We start from the raw sequence: 19,775 nt of genomic DNA, 5'->3' as shown, positions 1-19,775 counted from the left end.
GAAAAACTACTTTTAGCGGTTTTCACTTCTTTTACGTGTTGAAAAAATAAATGAAATCATGCAAGCTTTGTATCGAGTATTTCCATTGGCTGCTAGAGCTGTCCATCAAAACCGCGTAGCTCCGCCTTCTCCCCCTCCGGTAACAAGTGAAACTCTGCGTGATGTTTCATTTCTACAGTTTATTCAGGTTATTCTATCACATGGCTATATACATAATTTATATTTGGGATGTTTGTAGTTTTTTAAAAACATTTGTATCTGATATTTATATGGACTAAGCGTTTACATGGACTGTTTTAATTAACCCTTTTTTATAGCTACAGTCAATTACTTATAGATAATGTCTGATAACTTGACTGTTTCAGGTATTTATAGGTGTTTAAATGGTAATTTAGAACAATATTTCCCAGTCATGTTTCTGCACAAACACAGTATTAAAGGGTTTTCTTAATAGATCTATGAAATAATCATATCTGTGTTTTAAAGCTTTATTGATGCCTTATATTAGATCAAAATATTATGGTTGGTGCACCTGTTTTCAGTGTCAGGGTTATAAACAGGAAAAGATCCTCACTTTTGTCAGATAATGTGCTTTCTAAAATGAATTTAGATTTAATAATTTTTTATTGGTAAACACGTTCTTGCAATAACAATGTGCAAAACTGTTCAAATTTTGCTTAATTATTAGTTTGCGATTAATTGAGATTAATCACGATTAATTTTGTTCTTTAATCGCGATTAATCTCGATTAAAATTTTTAGTTGCGTGACAGCCCTAGTTTTTATACAAATCACAGTACTACTACTTCTTTTCTTTTACTTTATTCTGGATTTATTTGTTCAGGGAAAAAATATTTATTATACAGTACATTACTGGCACTGGTAAATTTAAAAGTATATAAAGTAAAGTAAAGTATATAAAATAAAGTTACAATCATTTAGTAGTTAAAATGCAGCTTACCTGCTGCCCCAATTATTTATTTATGTATTTATGTATTTATTTTTTATTTTTTTGGCCATGGTGTAAGCACGGGATAAAACAACTAAATAAATACTATTAATATTATTTTTATTATTTGAAATAATGGTATGGAGATAGTATTTCTTATACAAATCATTGTACTTAATTTATATAAATAAAATTATTGTTATATATGTATAAACACCAGAAATGTGGAATTTTAACATATAAATTATTTAATATACATTACTGGCACTAATAAATTAAATATATATATATATATATATATATATATAGAATAAATTTGAATTTACAATGTTTTAGTAGATAAAATTTTTATTTAAATTTTCATTTTTAAGGAAATACATATGAGACATTTTAAAAGTTACGGCTTTATTGTTTAATTTGCATTTTACCTGCTGCCCAATAGTGTAAGCACGGCATAAAACATCTAAATAAATAAATTATTTTTATTATTTGAAATTATGGTATGGAGATAGTATTTCTTATACAAATCACCGTACTCGTAAACTACTACTTTTTCGTTGACTTTTATTTTGGGTTTATTTGTTCAGAGGAAAAAAAAAACTATTATATAAATAAAATTATTATTATATATGTATACAAGTTTAAAACACCAGTAATGTTGGACTTTAACATATAAATGATTTAATACACATTACTGGCACTAATACATTAATTATATAAAATGTGTTTTTTTTTAATTTTTTTTATGAAATGTTTTAAAAGTCACTGCTTTATTATTTAATTAGCATTTTACCTGCTGCCCAATGGTCTAAGCATGGCATAAAACAACTAAATAAATTCATTATTTTTATTATTTGAAATACTGGTATGGAGATAATAGTTTTATATAAATAAACTTATTGTTATATATGTACTGTATACAAGTGTATGCAATTTAAACATATAAAGTATTTAATATACATTGTTGGCACTGATAATTGTAAAAAATATATTAAATAAATTGAAAGTTACAATCATTCAGTAGATAAAATGTGTTTTTAACGAAATGAAACGTTTTAAAAGTCACTGCTTTATTATTTAATTAGCATTTTACCTGCTGTCCCAATTATTTTTTTTTTATTTTTTTTTTTTATTATTCATTTTTTGGCCATGGTGTAAGCATGACAACAACTAAATAAATACATAAATTTTTTTGGTATGGAGATACTCATACTTATCTTACTCTTATTCTGGATTTATTTCTTTAGGGCAAAAAAAACCTTGACATTTTTGTGTAGATTTTATGGTGAAGTCGTCTCTAGGGAATGTTTTGGTTTGGTTTGTGTGATGAAGTCATCATTGTAGGGGATCAGTGACTGCTTACTGCTCTTTTTGGACATAAGTAAAGCAGAAATATTTAACACCTGTCTAATATGCCTACTCTGGGTGTAAAGCGAAAGGAGAATGATCGTGTTTATAGTGAAATCATTTTCTACAGCAGAGATCATGTACATGCTCTGAATAATTAGATCCTGAATCAGTACGAGTTAGCTGGTTTTAATGAACACAGTCCTCTATACGCTGCTGTAAGTCAGATTCTGTCTCCGCTCCCTGTGTTCATGCTTGGTGGAGTCAGGATTTCTTTTAGTTCTGAGCTGCTTCACTGTGCTCTGTAGTCATCCTTCCTCTCAGTCTGAAACCAGCATCAATGAAGCATCCATGGGTGAACCTCTCGCCTCCACAACTCCTCACTTAGCAAACCAGACGTGCCTCTAACTTCTGTTTTTTCTCTTTCTCCCTTCTTTCTCTTTTCTGATCCAGTGGGCACCCCTTATTACATGTCTCCCGAGAGGATACACGAAAACGGATATAACTTCAAATCTGACATCTGGTCGCTAGGCTGTCTGCTGTACGAGGTAACGTAAAGAAAATCTTTCCCAAAACCACCCCCCTGCTGGCACTCGCTTTCTTTTTCGGAGACACAAAAATTGTCTCTTGCCAAAATTACAAGTATGGGTTTCAACTTTATAAGGCGAATATCCCCACAAAGGAAACCTGGAGTGTGTTTAAAAGTTGAAAAGGAAATTTGAATGACATTTACATGTGTTTTAGATAAGACGTGGCTGAAATGATACTGCCTGCTTTGATTAGACCGTGGTAACGTATACCAGAAATGGAGTTGTTTTTTTGTAATGTTTATTGAAGTTAAAGTTATACGGAGGTCAGTAGGGGTTTGACTAGAGATAAATGTTTCAGTGGGAATATAGATATTACCATTTATGTCATTGCATTCTTTGTTTTACTGGCTTAATTCCTTAAGTTGTAATAAATATACACCAGAAAGGGCCTCAGACTCCCAATGAAACCTAGGAGCAGTCTAGGGTAGGCAGTCTACCTAATGGCATGTTATTTTAAATTTGGAAAGACACTTGATTATGCCGGATGTGACTTATACCTGCATTTGTTTTGGAACTGCTGTATGTTAAATAATGTTTGCAAATATCCATTATACCACCTCCTTGTTTCTACACTCATTGTCCATTTTATCAGCTACACTTACGTGTCGTGCTGGTATGAGTGGATCAGACACAGCAGCGTTGCTGGAGTTTATAGATACCGTGTCCACCCACTGTCCACTCTATTAGACACTCCTACCTAGTTGGTCCACCTTGTAGATGTAAAGTCAGAGACGATCGCTCATCTATTGCTGCTGTTTGAGTTGGTCATCTTCTAGACCTTCATTGGTGGTCACAGGACGCTGCCCACGGGGTGCTGTTGGCTGGATATTTTTGGTTGGTGGACTATTCTCAGTCCAGCAGTGACAGTGAGGTGTTTAAAAACTCCATGAGCAGTACTGTGTCTGATCCACTCATTCCAGCACAACACACGCTAACACACCACCACCATGTCAGTGTCACTGCAGTGCTGAGAATCATCCACCACCAAAATAATACCTACTCTGTGGTGGTCCTGGGAGAGTCCTGACCATTGAAGAACAGCATGAACGGGGGCTAACAATGCATGCAGAGAAACAGATGGACTACAGTCAGTAATTGTAGAACTACAAAGTGCTTCTGTATGTTAAGTGGAGCTACTAAAAAATGGACAATGAGTGTAGAAACAAGGAGGTGGTTTTAATGTTATGGCTGATCAGTGTATGTACATACACAAGGATCTTCAAAAAGTTTCTTCACTTTTATAGTTTGGTAGGAAATGGTGAGGGTAGGTGGAGTAGTAATTGGTCATGTCTGAGAGACTGAGCGAGCTTATAGTCCAGATTTAGTGCCATCTGATTTCCAACCTTTTGGATGCTCAAAGAAGCTTTAAGGGGAAGAAGATTTTCATGTGATGATGATGTGAAAGCATTGATCGTAGATGACTAAGCTTTTTGTAAATGCTCCTTTTATATTCGATCGTAATAGCATCATCTGTTGCCTATTCCTCTGTTTCCATGTGGAGAGTTTCAAAACAATGTTTAAAGGCATGTATTGCCATGTTCAAAAATGTTTTTATTTACTTTTTTAATATTTACGAACTTTAGTACAGTTGTGTAATATTTTTTTTTGTTGCAATACAGGATTAATGCTTAAAAAGACAGATAACCAAACAAGTACTTTGTTTAGTTTATATATTTTATATTTAGAATAAATATGTTAGTAAGTTGCTAATATAACAAGTGGCTCTGTCCTCGCTTTGCCATTATGCTAATCTACACTTACTGAATATCCATCTCACACTTGTAAAGTAGAAGTAGAACCATTGTTAGTGCAGCACCCATTCCTCCTTAAATCCAGAGCCCCCCCCCCCCCCCCCCATTTTATTTTCTTTATTCGTGTTAGGAAGCTCCCCAGTAGCTGCACCTCCCAAAGTGCCCGAGGCTGAAAAACATCCATCCGAGTTCGGCGCCGCTCAGAGACCGCGCTTCTTGGCGCTAATTAGTCTCCCACAATGCACCGGGGCCAACTGCGCGCCACGGGTCAGCCGAGAGCGGCGAGGAGCCAAACGAGGAAGGGCTGTGATCTCTTTAAGCTTCCGCCCAATCCAGGCCCGAACACATCGCCCCGTCTCTCTAAACCCCAAAACCGAGCGCGCTCTCATCTGGGTCACATGACTAGAGGGAGATCGCTGGGAGGCAGTGACTTGACATCTGCTTGAGTGACAGTTCTGATGACGGGCAAACCCGCCGGCGTCGAGCTTGATGCCGAAGCCAAAGCTGAAGTTGTTGCTAACTTGTCAGCTGCTGTCTTTGCTAGAACACGTTTACTCAGGGAGGTCCGTCGTTTTGCACTCGCCTGTATTCATGCGTGCTCTCTTTCGCTGTTCCAGTCTCGTCCCAAACGCATTTTGCAGCCCAAGGACACTTCGTCTTGTTAGGCTGGGTGACTTGAAATAGAAGACAGCTGCCATACACCGTCGTGATTCTAAGCAAGAGCGCTAATTTGCAGACTTCATTGATCTGCTTTGTGTGCACGCACATTATTTTTTCTTCTGAAAATATGAATCTTTAAGCCCGTCCGCCTTGGGGTTTTCGGGTCACAAGGTCTCGGTTTCAAAGCGTCGATACCTGTGCATTGTATTCAGACAATCTGCATCTATTATTCTGTTTGATGCTGCTTCTCTGTTGGAGCTCATTTATTTGGTCAGCTGATGAGGAAGATAAAGGGTGGGTGCCTGCTGTTGCGCTCCAGTCAATACCAACCGAGCATCATGTGTTGTTTCCATTAATGCTACCTTACTTTGCATTCTGGAGAAAGTTAGAAACAAAGCCTTGAGACATCATTAAAAATGGAATTAAAAAATTAAATACAGTGGAACCTCGATTTAACGGACTAAGAGAGGGGAGCACTGGTCCGAAAAATGCGATTGTCCAAAACTGCTAGGTTTTTTTTCCCCAGTGGGTGCAAAAATATTTGAAAACACAGCACTAAGGTCCACAAAAGAGCTAAACATGCACATATGATAAACATTCAAATAAACTATGTGAATATATATGTGAATATATATATACAGTATATACGCAATGCAAAACCTGGGAATAATTATTAAATTAGTGTATTGTACTACTGGGGAGAAAATTTCATTTACAGTGGTACCTTAGTGGTACCTCTGAGGCTAACCTACTGTCCATACCCTCTAGGACCAAGCACCGGACCTGGGGTGACAGGGCCTTTTCCATAGCTGCTCCATCTTTATGGAATGCTCTCCCCAAACACCTACGAGATTGTCCTGACCTGTCCAAATTCAAGTCACTTCTCAAAACTCATCTATTCAGAGCGGCATTTAACTTGTAACAACACAAAATAAATGCTTTTATTTTTGCTATTCTTTTTAATAGTTTTTATACTTAGATCACGACAGAAATGTGAAGTCCTAGATCCTAAAACTTGTAAAGTTTTCAGTTTCCTGATTGCATGTAAATCTGTCCTGTTTCTGTCTAATTTTAAGAAATTGTTCTATATTTGTTGTTCTCTCTCATAATTTAGCTAATTTTTAATGAACTGTCTTATGCTGCTCTCTTTGTTTTTATCTTAATTATTCTTGATGTTGATGTACTATTTTGATTTTGTACTATGATTTGTATGGTGTATGTACGTATTTGTTTTGATTATTTGTCTTATGTAAAGCGTCTTTGAGTATCTTGAAAAGCGCTATATAAATAAAATGTATTATTATTACCTTGAAACTCAATTGGTTCTGGGACAGGTGTTGAGTTTTAAGGTAATTTTTTCCCATAAGGATGTATAGGAAACCTGTTCATGTGTTTCATGGTCCCATGGAACTGCCTATATAAAATAATGGGGTTATTTTTGACACTTATACACTGAAAAACTGAAAATAACACAAATATAATATAAAAACACTGAAATAAAAAGCTGATTATAATTTTCAGAACCCCGAGCTGTAACACAAGTTTAAAAGTGAAACAGTGAGGAAAATCCAGATAAACACAGATACATGTGGAGCTTTCAGGGCGAATCTGACGGTTATTCCACACAAATGCAGATTCGTCTCATATGCGCACTTTTGCCTGGCCAAAAAAAAGGTCGCACACTCTAATATTTGGTTGGATTGCCTCTAGCTTTGATTACGGCACGCATTTGCTGTGGCATCGTTTCCACAAGCTTCTGCAATGTCACAACATTTATTTCTGTCCAGAGTTGCATTAATTTTTCCCCAAGATCTTGTGTTGATGATGGGAGATTTGGACCACTGCGCAAAGTCTTCTTCAGCACATCCCAAAGATTCTCAATGGGGTTCAGGTCTGGACTCTGTGGTGGCCAATCCATGTGTGAAAATGATGTCTCATGCTCCCTGAACCACTCTTTCACAATTTGAGCCCGATGAATCCTGGCATTGTCATCTTGGAATATGCCTGTGCCATCAGGGAAGAAAAAATCCACTGATGGAAAAACCTGGTCGTTCAGTATATTCAGGTAGTCAGCTGACCTCATTCTTTGGGCACATAACGTTGCTGAACCTAGACCTGACCAACTGCAGCAGCCCCAGATTATAGCACTGCCCCCACAGGCTTGTACGGTAGGCACTAGGCATGATGGGTGCATCACTTCAGCCGCCTCTCTTCTTACCCTGATGCGCCTATCAGTCTGGAACAGGGTAAATCTGGACTCATCAGACCACATGACCTTCTTCCATTGCTGCAGAGTCCAATCTTAATGCTCCCTAGCAAATTAAAGCCGTTTTTGCCGGTTAGCCTCACTGACAAGTGGTTTTCTTAAGGCTACACAGCTGTTTAGTCCCAATCCCTTGAGTTCCCTTTGCATTGTGCGTGTGGAAATGCTCTTACTTTCACTATTAAACATATCCCTGAGTTCTACTGTAGTTTTTCTACCATTTGATTTCACCAAACTTTTAAGTGATCGCCGATCACGATCATTCAAGAATTTTTTCCGACCACATTCCTTCCTCAAAGATGATGTTTTCCCACTCCACTGTCCTTCCACTTTTTAATAATGCGTTGGACAGTTCTTAGCCCGACAGTTCTTAGATGTTTTCTCTGCTTGATGTTGGTGGCTACTGGAGCAGCACTGGTGCATAACTAAGCACTAGAACTTGTAAAAATGAAGCATGAAACACAGAAGAAAAGGCGAGAACAAAGTGAGCGTCCCGACAAAACAAAGCCCATTAATGTCTAAATGGCTGGCAACATAAGTGAGTACACCCCACAGTGAACATGTCCAAATTGTGCCCAAAGTGTCAATATTTTGTGTGACCACCATTATTATCCAGCACTGCCTTAACCCTCCTGGGCATGGAATTCACCAGAGCTGCACAGGTTGCTACTGGAATCCTCTTCCACTCCTCCATGATGACATCACGGAGCTGGTGGATGCTAGACACCTTGAACTCCTCCACCTTCCACTTGAGGATGTGCCACAGGTGCTCAATTGGGTTTAGTCCATCACCTTTACCTTCAGCTTCCTCAGCAAGGCAGTTGTCATCTTGGAGGTTGTGTTTGGGGTCGTTATCCTGTTGGAAAACTGCCATGAGGCCCAGTTTTCGAAGGGAGGGGATCATGCTCTGTTTCAGAATGTCACAGTACATGTTGGAATTCATGTTTCCCTCAATGAACTGCAGCTCCCCAGTGCCAGCAACACTCATGCAGCCCAAGACCATGATGCTACCACCACCATGCTTGACTGTAGGCAAGATACAGTTGTCTTGGTACTTCTCACCAGGGCGCCGCCACACATGCTGGACACCATCTGAGCCAAACAAGTTTATCTTGGTCTCGTCAGACCACAGGGCATTCCAGTAATCCATGTTCTTGGACTGCTTGTCTTCAGCAAACTGTTTGCTGGCTTTCTTGTGCGTCAGCTTCTCCTTCTGGGATGACGACCATGCAGACCGAGTTGATGCAGTGTGCGGCGTATGGTCTGAGCACTGACAGGCTGACCTCCCATGTCTTCAACCTCTGCAGCAATGCTGGCAGCACTCATGTGTCTATTTTTTAAAGCCAACCTCTGGATATGACGCCGAACACGTGGACTCAACTTCTTTGATCAACCCTGGCGAAGCCTGTTCCGAGTGGAACCTGTCCTGGAAAACCGCTGTATGACCTTGGCCACCATGCTGTAGCTCAGTTTCAGGGTGTTAGCAATCTTCTTATAGCCCAGGCCATCTTTGTGGAGAGCAACAATTCTATTTCTCACATCCTCAGAAAGTTCTTTGCCATGAGGTGCCATGTTGAATATCCAGTGGCCAGTATGAGAGAATTGTACCCAAAACACCAAATTTACCATTTACACCTGGGACCTTGACACATGACACCAGGGAGGGACAACGACACATTTGGGCACAATTTGGACATGTTCACTGTGGGGTGTACTCACTTATGTTGCCAGCTATTTAGACATTAATGGCTGTGTGTTGAGTTATTTTCAGAAGACAGTAAATCTACACAGCTATACAAGCTGTACACTGACTACTCTAAGTTATATCCAAGTTTCATGTCTATAGTGTTGTCCCATGACAAGATATAATGAAATATTTGCAGAAATGTGAGGGGTGTACTCACTTTTGTGATACACTGTATATATATATATATATATATATATATATATATATATATATATATATATATATATATATATATATATATATATATATATATATATATATATATATATATATATATATATATATATATATATTTATATATATATTTATATAAAAGAGTTGAAATACGCCTCCTGATTGTGTTGAGAATCTATTAACATTTAAAAGGAACTCTTGCTTTGCATTCGTCCGTTATATTTGTAATGTTTTTGTAAGAAATGTTGTGCCACACTGAATGCTGGGATTGTTTTCACTGCTGAGGAAGCATCAGATGCTCCCTCATTATTCAGTCAGATTATTATTATTTTTATTATTCGGTCAGACAGACCTCTTCTCAGGACTGTGAGTGAGATGACGTAAAATGCGTCTAAGTAGAGAGCTCACTAGGTTTTCGGACAGACCCATAATGTACAATAAATTTTTGAAATGATTACAGTCCAAATTCCAAAAAAGTTGAGACAGTTAATTAAAAGAAACCAAGAGAACTGATTTGTAAACTGTATTTTTTATGGATTGAAAGAAGAGATGCACATGATGGGTTATTTGCTGTCCAGTAATGATCTTATAGAAAATACATTGCAACATGTTCTCCTACACAAGGCCCCTTATTCCCAGTCCATCTCCAACCTACTGATAAATAAGATTATATCTTATGTCGCAGCATCCTCCCTCCCTGTCTCCACAGGCGTCCTCGCTGTGGGTTTTGCTCTTGAATTTTATGATGCCTGAAATAAAAGGCTTTTCTCAGGCCGACCATATGGCCCCGTCAGTGTCTTCTACCTACTGTCTCCAGTCTCTATTAAGTACAGACAGTGTTCGCATTACTTTATCTGTGCGCTCACGGTCTGGATCGACTTTGCAAAAAGCTTGTAAACCCCTAACTACTTGCTGTCTTTTGGATGTTTGGAATTTATTCTAAAAGTAAATCATATCCAGCAGTCCGTTCCGTCTCTCCCTGATGGGAAATAATGGCCTGGGCTCACGAATCAGATGCTGATCAGAAGTGGTTGATCATAACTGTAAATAACAGTTCTAATTTTCTTTTTGTAATCTAAAGTTTATAATAATATGTACTTATAAATAATAAAAAAATTGACGTGGGAGATTCAAATAAACCCAGTTTCAAAATGTGTTGAGACTCCACGTACAATGCAAATAAACACATAACACTGAACTGAAAACAGCCCCATACACAACAAACTGGGATGCACTGTGTATTCTGACACCTGTCTATCAGAACCAGCATTAACTACTTCAACCATGTGAGCTACAGTAGCTCGTCTGTTGGATCGGACCACACGGGCCAGCCGTCGCTCCCCACGTGTGAGCGCAAAACCACATTCTGCATGTATTACAGCAGCATGGTATAGTAGGAGAGTGCAAGTGCTACACTTTCATGTCTGCATCCCAAAGCCTAAAAATATGTTGTGTTATATTTACCGCAATACATGAGACCTGAGACCCTAGACTTCCTCACTTCCTCACTTCCCGAAATGACTACAGAACAGTTTTTAAAGAAAAAAAATGCAACACAGGGGTAACGATGCCCCTTTTCCATTTTTTGGAAATGTGTGGCTACTATAAAATGTATATGTTTGTCATTATGAACATGATGCATTAAAATTAGCTTGCTGCGCATTTGTACTTTGCTAGCGCTGCAGATCACTCCCATCAGTACACAGCATTTTGAAATGCTGTCTTTCTCTTGTTTTCCTAATCAAGCGTAAAGCCTAGAAGTTCTGCGTCATTTTTAAACAAATGCACAAACTGAAACTGTGTTGGGAAATCAAACTGCTAATCATTTGGGTCCATCTAGATGTCCATTTCCTAATTTGATTGGCGTTTGTGTGGACGCTTGGGGGTTTAAATTCCAGATTGTAGTTGTCAAGAACAAGCTGAAGATATTGATATTATTTATTTACATAAAGGTATATTTTTTTATCCTACCTGAGACCTTTCCATGGTCAGGATGGATGCTCGGCTTTTCTTGGCTGCAGGGGTTGTGCACCCTTGTTGTTGTAGTATTTTTTTCCCCCTCTCTGTACTGTGTGTGGCCCTGACGGTTTGTTTTTACAAGCACCCAGGTGTGTTAATGCATCTTTGTGTGCTTGTGTGCATGAGCAATCCCATGCAGTTCTTTGTGGGTGTGGTGCCTATGAGGAAGGTGAATTGTGTGTGTGTGTGTGTGCGCGCACACCCGCTCGCAGTCAGACAGCAGGCCAGCACGGTGTGTGTATGTCGGACGGCTCCGGAATAACAATGAGGAGTGCCGCTGGGCTCCGGGGGGTCAGAGAGCAAGTCAATCATCTTGCCCATCGAATCAAATTAGCCTGAAAAATTCAGGGGCCACGAGCGCAGGCCGAGCAGCTGTCAGGGCCACGAGCGGCCCGCCACTAATGAACCAGATGAATAGTGCAAAAACTCCAAAATAGAAAACAGGACAGTTGACATTTTTCATCTGTCAGCAGCAGTGGATGCATGAAAACACTGTGGTCCTTGTTTAACCCTTTGTTGGCCGCGTCTCCTCCTGCCTGCACCGCCACGCCAAAAAAGCGTGTTCGCGTTCTCACAGCGTGCGCAACGCACTGGAATCCACACAGCATTCAGATCACATGTGGTTTCCCGCTTGCCATGCAGATACACCGACTGCATTTAGACTCTGCTATGCAAAATGCTACACACTATAATTACCCTAAGGAAGGCTTTTTTTTTTGTTTTTTTGCAAGAGCCAGATGTTGCAGTAAAACTATACGGTTTTTCTGTATACCCACTGGTGGAAAAAAAAAGTCAATTCTTCCCATCTGCACAAGGATTTTTTTATAAGTCTGTGCGTTTGTGGCAATAAAACGCTGAAACAAAACAATCACGCATGCACCGTCTTTCTTAATGTTAAGGTCAAAAGTTTAATTGCACCAAAGCGACGTCTGCCATGGCAGTGCTGAAATTTTAAATAAATAGAAAACTATTAAAATAATGTATAATCTTTTATTTTATCCAAAGGGACCTACAAGGCCTTGCTCTGGCACACCACTGACAGGTGGAGTGAATAACACTGATTATCTCTTCATCACGTACCTCTTAGTGGGAGGGATATATTAGGCAGCAAGTGAAAATTTTATCCTCAGAGTTGATGTTAGAAGCAGGAAAAATGGGCAAGTGTAAGGATTTGAGCGAGTTTGACAAGGGCCAAATTGTGATGGCTAGACGACTGGGTGATAGCATCTCCAAAACTGCAGCTCTTGTGGGGTGTTCCCGGTCTGCAGTCATTAGTATCTATGAAAAGTGGTCCAAGGAAGGAACAGTGGTAAACCAGCAAGAGGGTCATGGATGGCCAAGGCTCATTGATGCACATGGGGAGCGAAGGCTGGCCCGTGTGGTCCGATCCAACAGACGAACTCCTGTAGCTCAAATTAAAAGAAGTTAATGCTGGTTATGATAGAAAGGTGTCAGAATACACAGTGCATCGCAGTTTGGTGTGTATGGGGCTGCATAGCCGCAGACCAGTCAGGGTGCCCATGCTGACCGCCCCCCGTCCACCGCCGAAAGCACCAAGAAAGCATCAGAACTGGACCACGGAGCAATGGAAGAAGGTGGCCTGGTCTGATGAATCATGTTTTCTTTTACATCACCAGGATGCACTATGGGAAGAAGGCAAGCCAGCAGAGGCAGTGTGATGCTTTGGGCAGTGTTCTGCTGGGAAACCTTGGGTCCTGCCATCCATGTGGATGTTACTTTGACACGTATAACCTACCTAAGCATTGTTGCAGACCATGTACACCCTTTCATGGAAACGGTATTCCCTGATGGCTGTGGTCACTTTCAGCAGGATAATGCACCCTGCCACAATGCAAAAAGGGTTCAGGAATGGTTTGAGGAGCACAACGAGTTTGAGGTGTTGACTTGGTCTCCATACTCCCCAGATCACAATCCAATCGAGCATCTGTGGGATGTGCTGGACAAACAAGTCAGATCCATGGAGGCCCCACCTCACAACTTACATGAGTTAAATGATCTGCTGCTAACATCTTGGTGCCAGATACCAACAAATTCCAACTGCAAGTAATACCGCCAACTTGTGCTGTGGTCTGACTAGTCTATCTGTTAAATTGCTTGTGGAAATACTGGATGCAATACTGGACGAGATATTCACACGGATCACTGCTGGAGTGTTGCAAATAAAATTAGCATCTTGACATCACCAGGTCTCCAAAGCTACTATTAGACACCATCTTTGTGCCAGCACATTATTTAACAGGCTTGCCAGGAAAAGCCTTTCCTCTATAATCTAACCACAAATGTAAGTGCCTGGAGTTTGTTAAATGCTGCTGGGACTTTGACTAAAACCATTTTCTGTGGTCAGATCAAACACAAATTCAAGGTGGATTTGGCATTACAAGAGGAATGACTTCATTGAACAGAACCTGATGACCACTGTTAAGTATGCTAAAGTGTCTGTGGGACTGTTAGTTCTCCAAAAACCCTGGGAACCTTGTTAGGGCTCATGGCATCATGGACTCCATGAAATACCAGAACATTTTAAATCAAAAATCTGTCTGCATCTGCCAAGAAACTGAAAATGGGTCACCATTGGATTGTTCGGCAGGCCTGTGATCCAAAACATATGTCTAGATCAACACAGAAACAGTTTACTGAACACAAAATCAATCTTCTGCCACGGTTACCCCAGTCCCCTGATCTAATTCCTATACAAACCTGTGGGGTGAGCTAAAGAGTAGGGTGCACAAGAGAGGACTTAGGACCTTGGAACATCTGGAGAAATTCTTTAAAGAGGAATGGTCTCAAAAACTATGCTCTGTATTCTCCAACATTATAAGACGTTATTGAAGAAGACTAACTGCTGTTTTACTGGCAGTATGAAAAGCAGTAGTATTAAATGCAAGGGTGCCAATAATTGTGACGCAATTATTATTTCTTTGAACATGTTTCAAAATTACCATTAATACAATAGGCCGGGACGGTGGCTAAGTGGGTAGCACTGTCTTTTCACAGCAAGAAGGTCCTGGGTTTGATCCCCAGGTAGGGCGGTCCGGCTCCTTTCTGTGTGGAGTTTGCATGTTCTCCCCGTGTCTGCGTGGGTTTACTCCGGGTGCTCCGCTTTCCTCCCACAGTCCAAAGACATGCAAGTGAGGTGAATTTGAGATACACAATTGTCCATGACTGTGTTTAATATTAAACTTGTAAACTGATTAATCTTAAGTAACGAGTAAATACCATTTCTGTCGTGGATGTAACCGAACGGTGTAAAACATGACATTAAAATCCAAATAATAATAATAAACAAACATTAGTCCCCTGATCTAATTCCTATACAAACCTGTGGGGTGAGCTAAAGAGTAGGGTGCACAAAAGAGGACTTAGGACCTTGGAACATCTGGAGAAATTCTTTTTCGAATGGAATGGTCTCAAAAACCCTGCTCTGTATTTTTCCAACATTATAAGACATTATAGGAGAAGACTAAGGTTAAATAATTTAAGGTTAAATATTATAATACTATATATATACACTGATCAGCCATAACATTAAAACCACCTCCTTGTTTCTCCACTCACTGTCCATTTTATCAGCTCCACTTACCATACAGGAGCACTTCGTAGTTCCACAATTACTGAATGTAGTCCATCAGGTGTGTTAGTGTGTGTTGTGCTGGTATGAGTGGATCATACTCCATCAGCGCTGCTGTGTCCGATCCACTCATACCAGCACAACACACACTAACACACCACCACCATGTCATTGTCACTGCAGTGCTGAGAATCATCCACCACCCAAATAATACATGCTCTGTAGTGGTCCTGGGAGAGTCCTGACCATTGAAGAACAGGGTGAAAGGGGGCTAACTAAGCATGCAGAGAAACAGATGGACTACAGTCAGTAATTGTAGAACTACAAAGTGCTCCTATATGGTAAGTGGAGCTGATAAAATGGACAGTGAGTGTAGAAACAAGGAGGTGGTTTTAAGGTCATGGCTGATCGGTATATATTAAGGTGACATTACAACAGGGCACACTGTAGCCCAGTGGTTAGGGTACTGGACAAGTCCCACCACTGCCAGATTGCTGCTGTTGGGCCCTTGAGCAGGGCCCTTAACCCTCAATTGCTCACACTGTTAACTTACTGTAACTGTAATGTAAGTCGCTTTGGATAAAGGCGTGCTTGCTAAATGCAAATCCAAATAAAATACAAAAAAAAAATCTAGACAGTGGATGGCAGTAATTGTAGAGTGTATTTACTTAACTGATATACTATATGACCATGATAGGCAAACCATTCACAATTTTTTTTTTCTATTCTTTTGTTTTTGAAAAAGTAATTTGAGGAAAACACTTAATAAAATAAGTGGAAAATCTTAGGTTTAAAAATCTAAAAGACCTCTATTTGGAGCTGTTAAACCTAGAATAGAGAAATACTAGAGCCTTTGAAATACAAAATTAATTAGCACACCTGCTGGTTGAAAAAAAGGGTGGTCAAATGATGTCAGAAGGATGATGTCATTGTCATTTTATGATGCAATGGTATTCAAATTTAAAGATGAGATGCAAAAGAAAGGCGGGGTTCTCTTTTACTAAATCCAGTTTTTTTTAAATAGTTTTTGTATTAGTTTAATAGTCGTGCTGTAGGAAATTTGACTCTCTAAATAAGTATGACATTTTATTTTTTTATTGAAGCAGTATTGTCAAGCATATCAGGCCAGATGTGGGCCAGCTAATTATCTCTTCCAAACATTTGTTATCCGGACATGGTTGAGTGGAAGCTATATAATCAGGGGATGTTTGGGTCTAATACTGGCATAAACCCTGGCTTCATCCTGAATAGGATTTGTTGTTTTCCAGAGTTATGCACATAGGGCACAAGGCAAAATCTCAGAACATTTGCATATCTTGCTGACAGAGGTTTAGTGTCAGTAACAGTGCTTAATATTTACAGTTTTGATATCGTATATGGGCAAAAATGTGACCATAACATCCCTATAAATATATAAACAGTTATTCATATTTCCTGAAGCGTTCCACTGAGATTTTACTGACGTGGCCTTTCAGCAAGAGCAGGTGAAATTCACACCCCAGTGTTTCATCTGCACCGAAGGTGTTTATGAATATTTTAAGGTCTATGGAAATTCACAAATGTTTTTTTTTTTTTTTTTTTTTTTTTTTTTTTTACTCCAAATGCTGATCTTAGATGATCTCACCTATTTTCTCTCTGAACTCATGAATAAACTGTTGATTGATGCAGTAAACCTTTTGGTACTGTTGTTTCACGTTGCCTAATAGGAGGGAGTTGAAATAAAAATAACAATTGCTTTAATTTAGATTTATTTGGGTTAATGTACCATAATAAGCCCATTTTTTCAGGTGTAAATGAAGATCTGTAACCATAGTGATTTGGGAGTAGTGTTTTTAGTTTTTAGTTTTAATACAGAATCCAATTAAAGGCACCCAGGTTGAGCAGCGGGATAATCCGCTTAGCACACCAGCATCGAGATTCTGAGCTCCCAGGTTCAAATCTCGGCTCTGCTACCGGTCGGCTGGGCACCCTTTTGCAGGCACAGTCGGTTAAAGCCTGCAGCAGACAAAGGCTTCCAGCTTGCTGGGTGGTGTTAACGCTGTGTAAGAACCTTGGTTACCCTGGGTGTCTGTACAGAAAGTGGAGGTGTGCAGAGATCAGGGCATGGTTCTCCGTACGTGAATTCGACCTCACACACCTCCTTAGCTCCTGTCCCCAGCAGCGGATTTAATTTCAGTTTATTACTTAGTTTTTTGTGACCTTTGTTGAACAACTAATAAAAATTTTATTTTATAGTCAACCAGTTCTGAGATCTCGAGCTTAAATCTTGGCTTTGTTATTAGCCAGACCGGTGTTTATACAGACACATGATTGGCTGTGTGTCTGTAAGGGGCAGGACAATGGCTAAACAATGTTTCTCATAACTGCTGGAATAGTGGCTTCTTCTGGCTCTTGGACAATGAGACGGGGGAGAATGGGGATCTGTGCATGACTCACGGTTTTTTGTGTATTGGTCTGCATAGCCGCAGTATGGGAAACAAAGTGAGTTCATCCCCATATGAACTCACTTTTTTCAGGTGAAAAGACGCGTTACTGCACGTGTTGGTGGGTGTGTGATGATTGTGACTCTCCTCGGGCAATGCAGCAGGGAGATGCAGCAGTAGAGACGATTTGCAATTGGGTTATTTGATACAACTGGATTGGGAGAAATTTGGTGGGAAAATGTAAATAAATATAATAAGCAAAATCATTGTTATTATAGATGTTATTGTCTTGGTGTTATTAAATTGTAATGTACTGAACTAGTGATGTTAAGTCTGATGTTAACATGTCATATGTTGTTTAAAATACTAAGACATATTATTTAAACTTATTTACATCTTAATCTGGCGCTTATTAAGATTTTTTTTTGACAGTTGGTCTTCCGTCCTCAAACAGTATAGCCTATTTTAAATACTTTGTTCAGTTGAGACAGGACTTTTGATAATCCCTAAGAAAATAGTGAATTGTCTAACAAGCTCATGGTCAGGTGTCCACATATTTTGACCATATAGTGTAGATTTATGCTTGGCTTTGTCTGAGGTAGGGGTTTGAACAGCCTAGCCAGTAAAAGTGCACTTGTTGGTGCGTTCTCAGTGCTGGTCTCAGATAAAAACAAGGAGGGTCAGAAAGGGCATTCGGCTTTAAAAAAAAAAAAAAAAAAAAAAAACTCTGCCAATTCAGGATTGTGGCACCTTAATACAGGAGCAGGCAAAAGAGAAAAGAAAAAAAAAAGAGGCCAACTACTGTCCACTATATGGTCAAGAGTATTGTGACACTTACATATTACACTTTCTCTCTTTTCTCTTTTAGCAATATTCTATAAGCAGGCAAAGGTTAAAAACAAAAAAAGAGGCCAACTACTGTCCACTATATGGACAAAAGTATTGGGACATCTACACATTAAACCTACAGGAGATCTCTTTTCTTATTTAAATCCATAGACATTAATATGGAGTTACTTATTTAAATGAATAATTTAAAAAATAATGGTACACAAGTATTTTAAGTCATTAATTGGAGTAAATTGTGGAGGTGCTGTATCTGTGTAATTTTCTATGATGCTTTTAATAATTATTAGGTTAGATTAGGATAATTGATAAATATAAGAGGCTAGCCTTAGTTACGTTTCCGCTATTTAAAAGGGTATGAATTATTTTTATTTCATTTTTAGGCAAATGAAAGACACCCACATGACCTTTTATCTGCTCCAGCTATTTCTGTATCTAGGGTCACATAACTGCCTGTTTGGATATTTACTGGCTGATTCCCAGACTAAATATACACAATTTGCCCTCTTATTTGCTAATTTTACCTGTTGACAGACGCAACAAATTTTAAGCTACAAAAACGTTTACTTGTTCTTCTCCATCAGATCAGTTACACAGGGGTTACTAAAAGGTCAAGAAGAAGTTGACAAAAGAGCTGTTTAGAAACCTTTGGCAAAATTTGCTTTATAAAGATTTATCAATAGCATAAACTTGCCGAGATCAGAAGTGTATGTACGGTTTGTTATTGATCTAGGTTTGGTTTGAAGGTTTCTTTAACCCAGCAACACTAGCTGATATAGATTGATCTCCATTGTGATGATGCGGCTTCACTGGGTTTCGTGGACCTTCTTTGAACAAACAAAACAAGGCACTGAGCTCATGGCTTTTATTATCAGCAGGTGTTCTGTGGTGAGCTCTCCAAAGGCTCCTCTGGTTGTGTTCTGTTGCAAATCAGCCACCGGCCTGCTTTTGTAGTTATTTACTCTGAAATCCTAAAGCAATTCAAGATTAGTGCAAGGTCACTGATACCCATTTGTTTTAAAGGATAGAGTACAAAAACACATTTTTCAAAATGCAGAGATTAAGTTATAAAGACAAGTGTGTGTGCGTGTCTGTGTGTGTGTATACATACAGTGAGATGCCATATCAATAGACAGACATTGGCCCTGCTAATGAAGCATCAATCAGTTTAGTTGGTAATTCTTTAAACAGAGGATACACAATCCTAGTTTTTCAGCTACAATGCATCTCGAATTCCGATGCAAGGGAAACAAATTCTCTGGAATTCTAGTTCAATAGAAAAACATTTCTCTGGAATTTTGGTTCAGTGGAAATCCCTCGTTTGAAGGATGTGTTCGGGTTTAATAAGGTTGTGTGATAGTGTGGGAAGAGCTGGGACCTATCCACCACCTTTAGGATAAACTTGAATGTCCAAAGTC

The 19,775-nt window shown here is 39.2% G+C and overlaps 1 protein-coding gene across 1 annotated transcript in view; it reads left to right on the top strand.

The window, feature by feature from the left end:
- Nucleotides 1-19,775, top strand: part of nek7 (NIMA-related kinase 7) — a 141,453-nt gene that overhangs the window by 106,893 nt on the left and 14,785 nt on the right. Inside the window, exon 8 of the mRNA XM_063012711.1 lies at nucleotides 2,749-2,843. Coding sequence (XP_062868781.1) covers nucleotides 2,749-2,843 — 95 coding nt within the window. The remainder of the gene's footprint in view (nucleotides 1-2,748; nucleotides 2,844-19,775) is intronic.

The sequence above is a fragment of the Trichomycterus rosablanca genome, chromosome 17, assembly GCF_030014385.1.
Source record: "Trichomycterus rosablanca isolate fTriRos1 chromosome 17, fTriRos1.hap1, whole genome shotgun sequence".
NCBI classification, from domain to species: domain Eukaryota; kingdom Metazoa; phylum Chordata; class Actinopteri; order Siluriformes; family Trichomycteridae; genus Trichomycterus; species Trichomycterus rosablanca.
Note: the sequence above shows the minus strand (reverse complement) of the source record. Positions and strands in the feature narration are given on the sequence as shown.